The sequence below is a fragment of the Lipophrys pholis genome (genome assembly GCF_963383615.2).
Source record: "Lipophrys pholis genome assembly, chromosome: 16".
NCBI classification, from domain to species: Eukaryota; Metazoa; Chordata; class Actinopteri; order Blenniiformes; family Blenniidae; genus Lipophrys; species Lipophrys pholis.
In genome coordinates this window covers 16,459,228-16,468,467 of record NC_137634.1, presented here as the reverse complement: position 1 = coordinate 16,468,467, position 9,240 = coordinate 16,459,228, and the positions used below count along the sequence as shown (strand labels likewise).

Here is a 9,240-nt window from a genome sequence, read left to right as displayed (position 1 = left end):
GTGAGTGTGAACACTCACCATTTCCACTGCTGTCACTGTATGCTGGAGGCCTTGTTGCCATCCCCACATAATACCCAGCAGCTTGCAGCTGTCTAATGCTTGCTTTGCCTCAGCTAAGCCTTCCTGTACTTTTCCCGCAAATCAACAATAGATATGGACGAATGCAGGAGCAAAGGTTGAGAGGAATGTCTCCACAGCTCTGGAAGTGTGTGTTGGGGAAAGATCAGAGATAGCCGGAGTCCGTGTCACCTTCAGGGACCGGCTGGTGCTTTTATCTGAGCGATGCAGAGGTCAGCTGTTGCCCCTTGTCTGCCTGTCCTCTGGCCTACTTCGTACCAAGGCTGAACCCAGACTGAAGAGATATGCAGCACAAGCAGAAGACGCATCCTTGTAATTTACACCACAGGTCAGACACGTCTGTGCTGCTGCTCTATGAATACTTGTGTAGGCACAGGGGGGATTTGTCCATCCAACCTAACACCACTCAATTCATTGAGAAGCTTTCCCTCCAGTGTGGGGTGGGGGGTTAAAGGGGGGGGGTTCTGTAATGCTGGGACCACAATGTACACTATGTTTCCATCTCTTTAGATCTGGTCTGCAGTGGTTTGTGCACATCAGCCATATTCTTATGTCACTGGCTTTTCAAAGCACATAATCCTTCTTATATAAATGGTCTTTTTTTCCCTTTTTTTTTTTTTTTTTACTGCATGAGACCTCGAGACTACGTGAGAGATGAAGCAGCTGTATCTAAATAAAACAGGAAGAGTCAGTGATGCATGTTGGCATGCAGAGCAGGAAATAATGCCACAACTTGCAGCCTGCCTGCCTGCCTCTGTGGCAAAGGAGCTTCAACACGCAGCCACTGTATGTTCAGGCACACAGGATACACCGACAGCCGTGGTGAGTCATATTTTCAGAGGAACAGCTTATCAAGGCCCCATGGCCGAGATGCTCTCCTGCTCCATTTAATTGTCTGCAGGCGTCATGATGTCGACACGGTTTCGGCGAGAGTTAATACACAAGTCTCACCTCCAGAAAGATAAAAATTAATGAGTCTCTGGTCTTTACCAGGCACTTAAAGAAGAGTCTTTCCAAGCAGCACTCAACTTTTGAATATTTAATTGTCTTAATTGTCAGTCACATCGAGTTTAGCACAGATGATAAAGCTGCTGGTTATCATCACATCCGTTCTCAAACCAGACACATAATAGAGCTTAAAATAGTTTTGTTTTAAGGTTTACTCATCATGCAAAAGTCTCAACTTTTCAAAGCACAAACCAGAAGACCCGCTTAAAAAAAAAAGTTTATTGACATCAGAAGCAATTTAAATTTCAACAATAAACAAGGCGTTCTTTTTCTTATTCTTGCTATTACAGTGGTACATAAAGATCAGTAAAACTGTGATACGTCAATTTTGATAACATGTCATTTTCAAAATAAAAACACACAGGTAAAGGAGGAAAAAAAAGAAAAGAAAGAGAAAACACGCAGATCTAACTCAGAACGTTTTTATGTGCTGTGCACCTCTAGCTAAAGGTAAATACTGTATGTCCACCCCTTTACACTGTACCAGGCAGGATAGTGGTCTAGGAACTACCACTGGAAAATACAACTGGCAGAAAGATACAGACACGATACTTGTGTAGTGTTAACTATACAAAAAGGAGAAAAAAAACTGTACAGCATAAAAACAACTGATATACACAGCCTTTTTTGTTGTTTTTTTTTTTTTTTTACCCCTTGGATACTAATGTATTTTCTTTCCATAAATGAAGTGTGTACAAGGGGGTTAAATGCTTTATAAACAAGAAAATGACCACTATATTTGTATCGCTGCCTACTCGTCATCATCGTCATCATCGTCATCCTCCTCCTCGTCCTCATCATCATCGTCGTCGTCGTCATCGTCCTTCTTCTCTGCCTTGGCGGGGGCTTTTGCCGGTCCGCCGCCACCTGATTTGCTCTTAGAACGATACGCCGCGACCTCCTGTGCAGGACAGAGGGAAAAGAGTCACGCCGATGTTGACCAACGTCGTCATACGAATGCAACACGTGACCATCTCACTTACCTTCTCGTACTTCTCCTTCAGCTTGGAGGCCTTCTTCTCGTAGGGCTGCTTGTCCTCTGCAGAGGTGTTGTTCCACATCTCACCCAGCCTCTTGGCAACATCTCCGATGGTCAGGCCGGGGCTTTCGCCCTTCACTTTAGGGCGAAACTCGCCGCAGAAGATGAAGAAGGCAGATCTGTGGACAGAGAGATGTCATTTACTTAACCCGAGATTCTTTACAATACGACTCAGGTGTTTGGGTTTCAAACTAAAAGTCTTGACTTACGGAGGTCTCTTGGGGGCATTGGGGTCCTTGTACTTCTTCTTCTTCTTGCCTCCTCTTGCTGGCACGTAGCTCATCATCTCCCTCTCATAGCGAGCCTTGTCCTGCTTGGCTAGATCCTCAAACTTGCCCTTCTCCTTGGCGGACATTGTCTGAAATCACACAAACAACACGCATATTAGTTTCTTGTAACAAGATTTCAACATAAACACTGTCAATGTGTGACCCCCCCCCCCCCCCCCCCCCCTCCAAAATTTTTTTTTAAAAAAAATCATTAACTTTAATAGAGTTAATGTGAATATAACTACCTTCCATCGCTCGGAGCACTTCTTGGAAAACTCGGCAAAGTTGACCGAAGCTTCGGGGTGTTTCTTCTTGTGCTCCTCCCGACAGGTCTGGACAAAATATGCATAGGAGGACATCTTCCCCCTCGGTTTGGTTGGATCCTTCCCCATGGTGAATGGATCCTGGTCCTGATCTAAAAAAAAAAAAAAATTTTTTTTTTTTTTTTTTTAAATAAATAAAAATTTAACGTTTTGAATATTGATTAAATTAAATTAATCAAATTAAGTATTCAGAATAAAGTTATTTTTAATCTTATTATGTGCCTGTCATAGGCCGTTAAAACTAATGTAAAATGACATTAAAGAGTCATATACATGATTGTTTGATGTACTTACCCACTTATCTATGACATTATTTATTTATTTCTCTCCCCTGACCCCCCCTCTACTGTAACGCTATTTAAGTCCTCCGCCCTCCCTGCTGTCAAACTGCACTAAGTTAGGGCCAGTTATCTCAGCCACTGTCTATAAAACCTCCCAGCACGATGCCACGAAAATTACTTTTATTTATTGACGCAATCTGTCGCGTGGCCTTTACATAAAACCCAGTGGTCCGCGGTCAGCTCCCCATTATGGCGCTTTAAAACGGACTAAACACGCCGCGTCCCATCCAGGAGGGAAATCACACCGCTGACATCCAGAAATAAATGTTTTCCTTTGCAGCGCTCCTCCACACCAAACTGGAAAAGTTTGTGCGAAAAGTTCAGCCGCACACCATAAAGCCCTAACCCCGCATCGGTGGACCTGACGCTGACAAACTTTATCGTTTTCCGCAATAAATCAGAATCAAACACACACTCTTATATCTCATTCGGAATGAGGATGAGCCATTCTGGAACAATCCGTCTTCATTTGCCTTCATGTTTTCACCAAAGAAATAAGTTCGACACAAAAAGACACAAATAGTGGAAAATACGTATTTATTGAAAATAAAATAGTTAAAAGTCCCTCCCCGGGTCGTCTGACACTCGTTTCATAAAAGTCCCGATTTCCTCTAACTCATAAAATTGTTTGTCAAAACGGGTGAAAATGGTTAAAACCGTTATTTCCGCCGCTATATTCGGCGTTAAATGCCGGTGTAAAGTGCTCGGCGAGCCGCGTCGAGCGGAGTAGTAATGGCGCATAAGGCTTCTCGTTGAGGAAAAGGAGGTCAACAACGACGGCAATATTTCTTCTTCCATTTTGTGAGAATGCCTTCTTCATGAAAGAAAGTCCCCCTCAAATGTCTCCTCCCGCCCCCCTGTTCGCTTTGCAACGCGACAAATATGTCGAGAAAGCCGGCGATCTTGACAAAATATTTCCCCGATTGATTCCTATTGCAACTGGCCGCCTTGTATAGTAATACATTGGGTCTGCGCTGTGTCTATGAGCGGGCTGTGCTACTGACTTGGTTTCTATGAGCTCCTAATGGCCGCTCGTCTTCATCCACTAACATGGAGAATATGGCTCCTTCTCTTTGTGTCAACGCACAGCCATTGCACTGCATGCAATAGAGGGCAGAGCGACCGCGGCCACCGCTCCACTTCCAGCCCACATTTCAATGCTTTCTCGGCATCGGGGAGACCCACCCGCGGCGGCGTTGGAACGAGGAGAGATTGAACTTTCTTTTGCCGTCGTCACACGCGATAGTTACCGGTTTGTTTCTCGAGAAAACCCGGTTAGAAAAAGTTGAAGTGAACTGCGCCTCTGTCGCTGCCTCTCGCTCGCCTTGTTTCCTATGCGAATACAGTCAGCCATTACAGTAAAGCGCAAGATCGTGAGGGGATTTTTTTCGCCGTCTTGTCGGGAGAACTGAGACAAACAAACATGTGTGCGTGCATGTTTCGAGGCGTTCTCTCTTTTTCTCGTGTTTTCGCGAATTTTGATGCGACTCCCCCGGACCTTCACATGACAGCCGTTCAGTGCACTGCAATGCCAGTGGCTAGCTAACGGTGGTCTACCATTGTCGCTTAACCGTGTTGTCCGCTACACATTCCCGAATTTTTACACGATAACCGCAGCTCGACCAGACTCCATTTTGTAAAAACAACACGTTAGTATTATTCGAAATTATTCGTATTGGACAGAATCGACTGTTTTCGTCGGATTTCGTCAAGGTTAATTTTCATTTCTCGGGTTTTTCGCAGGGGCGTCTGATCCACTCGCGCAGGCAGAGTAACATAACGTTACCTGCTCACAGCGCCGGCGATTTTCTCTTGTTTTTTTAAAATGTTTCCCGGCGATAAAAATATTCTCAAGCGGAAAAAGATTAAACATTTGACCGAGGCTGACACCCACTGCGATTATTTGCGAAAGTTGCCGTCGTTTTCATCGTTCTAGACACTTAGAATGTTGGTGTGTGTGATACTTACCTAGTGATTCTCGCTGGATCTCAATGCGCTGCAATGGCTGTATATGAGGCAGCGCAGGCGATACGCAGTGTCTTCAGTCTTCAGCTCGCGAACATTACTCTCGACGGGGCTCGCACGCCATTGGCCGGCCGCCGCTCTGGCGCCGCTCTGATTGGCCGGAGGCTTTTCATTGTCCTAATAGAAGACGGGCTCCCATTGGCTGGCTTTTGTGAAACGTCACCGAAGTTTTCCGAGGCGCGTGGATACAAAAATAAGTGGGTGAGCGCACGCCGGAGCTGGTAGTAGTGTAGTGTGTTTGCCATAGTATTGAATTCACTACGTCGAGCACAGTGTACAGTAGGCAAGTTAAATGAATGAGACAACGTGGAGCGCTTGTTGTGGGCGAACCGGGCGGCCGTGGAACGTCGCGCGGCCGTGTCGGACGGGTCTTCTCCCCTCTTCGTTAAGCGGCTCCATTGTCTGTTTCCTCAATTGACGTGAGCTTATTAGCAAATAATGCCTTACAAATTGCATGACTGAAACACCGTGTATCCGCGCGTGAGTGACATGGAAAGTGACGGCTCGTCCCAGACGTGACAGTTACGCACCGGATGTGGAAAATTCGTATTATTTGTCTCTTTGTTGGAATGCAAACGCAATAACAATAGGGTTAATGGGCTTCCCTTTGATCATATTATTAGTCCCGGTATTTGCTTCTAAACACATTACTGTGAGATAATAACCACACCGGCTTTACTAGGCATCACTTTGTTATTCCCTCTGAAAAATATGCACAATATTTATATTCTGTCGCCCAGTCAATGTGTACACAAGATCTTGCATTCAAATTAAGACACTAATTAGGGATGCATCACAAGCAGATATTGACAAACAGATTAAATATTAGTGTGGGCTCGAAATAAATATTTATGTTGATGCTTGGTTTTTGAAAGTATGCTTTAAATGCTCAATCCTTGACTATAGCTTATATTTCAGAAAAAATAAATATGAGAGGTTAAATAAAATCTGGGTTACAGCTGTTTTCTTATTTTGACTTGAGAATGTATGGCTTTGCTTGTAGGGTGTCACAATAACAATGCACACACATATCTAAGGATAAATTCCTTTACATGAGAGATTCAAGGTTGCCTACCGATATGTATAAAATGTGTTTTTAGTATTGGCATACAGTATCAGAATATCCATGATGATAAGAATATCCACTATCATGTATCCCTTATTCTTAATGTAATGGTAGGTTTTGTAACATTTCAACAATTGTTCACAGGTCAATTAAGAAAAAAATATTATTTTGACTTATTTTCAATTTTAAAAATAATCATGACTATTCCTATTTCTTATCCAATACTTCTGACAGTTCAACCTAAACAAACGTTGTCCCTTTTGAAAAAGGAAAGTTAAATCGTTAGCATCATTAATACTTTACTTTACTCACTATACTTTTTCTTAGACTTTGTTAGGGCACCTTTCTGTTCATGGAAGTCAGAAATAAATTCCCACAAATAAACATCCATTTAAAAACAGGATGCAAACATGACCAAAATGAACTAATTAAAATAGCTCATCGGTAAGCAAGAAAGGTAATGTGGCTGTGTCCATCCATTGTAAATGAGACTTGTTCTTAGTGGCCTGTGCATTGGATGTATATATTAGTCCTATGAAGTAGGGGCGGAGCCCTGGAGGAGATCAGAGTCCAGATAGCCTGAAAAGCAGGGCTGGCACTGTATCGATGCTCTGATGTAAGATATAGGTGTTTTGAGAGGGGGGTGATTGATATGTAGATGTCACAATGCATAAAATAACTTCACAATTAGTTATTTCTTTTCGATTCAATAGACATTTTGCAATGAAATCTATTGATGATAGGCAGTGACAGATCTCTGATTACGTCTGATCCAGGGAGATTAAAAAGTGGGCGTGGGGGGGGGGGACTCACTACTCAACACTTGCTTAACTACTTGCACAGGGTATTGCTTATGTTGTCAGTCAGTTGTTTTCATACAGGTTTATTCTCCTGATTGCAGGGCTCAGATTGAACAGTTCTGCCCTTTGGCAGGTATCTTTTTACTTTCATCACCAGGCCCACAGTTGAATGCAATGGAATGTCTAGCCTCTATTGCAATATTTACATATAACAAAGACAATTGTCCAATGATTTTAACGCAACCTTCTATATCTTGCTGCACATTATATGCAGATCGGGACTCGAGGCCAAGACTTTTAAAATGGTTTATACACTCCCTGCCCACTTCACTGGTTGTAGCTTATCTAGTCCAATATATCTGACATTCATTTTCTCGTCCTCATAAGTAGTGAAATGACTGGGGCGAACACATGTGGCTTCACAGCTCAAACATTACTTACAATGTCTAGCAAATTAAAACATTTTTAACTTTGTGATGGCCGACATTTCTAAAAGATGATCTGGATTGTATCAAATTCCATAAACTTTATATTTTTATAGAATTTTGCAGACTCTTCTGGCCAGAACCTCATCAGTGATATTCATTGTGACTACTTGAAAATCCATTCATCCATTTCTTTTGTCCATTGGGGTGATCAGGCTGACTGTGGGTAAAGGCACATAACACACAGCACATATCAGCAGTTCATTACAGCTCAGACAGAGAGACGGACAGTAACACACGCTCGCATGTTTTCTTCCAGGGAATTTCATGTCATCGAATAACAGCCAATGCTTGTTTTTGACATGTAAACTGTCCACAGTTCCCATCAACAGTTCCTGGCCTCAAGCCGGGACTTCAACCAGGAATATCCTCACTGTAAGGCAAGAGTGCTGTCCTTTGCAACACCATGCGTCCATCACATTAAACATATATCATGTGGTTTGCACAATAGAATTAATAATTGCATTGTATCCCATTAGTTTCAACGTTTTGTGTTCTTAATGGAACTATTGAATAGTTCACTACACACAATAGCCACATTTAATTGTGCTGTTTTTACAGAGTTTAGATCGTTGCTTGATCTGCCTCATTCATCCACATATTTAACTTATATGCTTGCTTTTCTCCAAGTTGGGATCCCCAAGTGCACCCTGAACAGGTCACAAAGGCACAAACAATCACCCACACACAGGTTCATTTAGGGCCAAAAAGTCAATAATTAACTTATCAAGCAAGCCTTTGGATGCACAAGAAGCACATGCAAAACTACACTCAGAACAGGCCCATTGTGCTATGTTACTTGTTTATCTTTGAAACCTGTGTCGTTATGGTGCCTTTGGTCTTGAAATGTATTGTATTGTAAAAAAAACAAGTCCAAACTACAGGTGCATCACTTCCATCATCCACCTGGCTAAAGATTTTATGAGTGTGACTGTAAAATGGGATAACATATTTTAGACATTACCTTTGAAGGTATCTGTGTTCAACCACTCTGGTGGTCTTGGTGAAAGGTGTGTGTGTGTGTGTGTGTGGGGGGGGGGGGGGGGGGGGGGGATTACCATATAGAAATGATCCTCAAATAATTATAATTTCCAAGTTGTGATGAAATTCATACTAAAGGTAATGCCAGTTATGTGCTTAGAAATCCTTAATTGTTATGTACATCCTATAGGAGAAATCTAATGAATATTCATCTTCACAGCGGCTAATATAGAAACAAAGAAAAATGGCTGACAGAGTTTATTCTTATCCTTGAATTAAGAATGGGAAGGGTGAACTGATTCCAAATGCCAATCACAGCCCAGACTCAGGCCACATGTCTGCCTGTGATGCTGCCTGCCTGTGTCTCATTTTGCATCAGGAGATGCCATGGCAGAAAGCTATATCCTGCTCATGAGGCTAGGAGGCGGCCGGTTTATGCATTCTAATGAGTGCTCCCTGGGAAAAATATGCAAATTCATTTTGTCATCAAGAGGAAAATAGGGGACAGGAGAGCAGCAGATACAGGAGGAGCTTAAGGGAGGAGGGCACATGCAAGAGGCGGGATTGGGTGGAGGGATATATGTGTGTGTATGTGTATGTGTATGATTTTGTTTGTGCATTTCTGTGAGTGTGTGTGGGTGGGGGTGGTGGGGGGTAAGGGACAAGAGCAGGAGGTGTAAGAGCTGTGAGGGCCGTATTAACCAGAGTGAGGGACATATGTAAACCCCAACCCACCCCCACCCAGCCAACCTCCTCTTCCTCACTAAAATCCACACACAGAAGGCACATATAAAACAAAAACAAACAGATGACACAAGAAAGAGT

At 42.9% G+C, this 9,240-nt stretch overlaps 1 protein-coding gene across 1 annotated transcript; it reads right to left on the bottom strand.

The window, feature by feature from the left end:
• Positions 1-1,284: 1,284 nt before the first annotated feature.
• On the bottom strand, positions 1,285-5,196 carry hmgb1a (high mobility group box 1a; the record flags this gene model as incomplete). The annotated part of the gene is given in 7 exon segments (XM_080483660.1): positions 1,285-1,987; positions 2,070-2,244; positions 2,335-2,483; positions 2,640-2,809; positions 5,027-5,069; positions 5,072-5,121; positions 5,124-5,196. Coding segments are annotated over 7 exon segments (810 nt in total). The 3' UTR covers positions 1,285-1,837.
• Between the last annotated feature and the right edge of the window lie 4,044 nt (positions 5,197-9,240).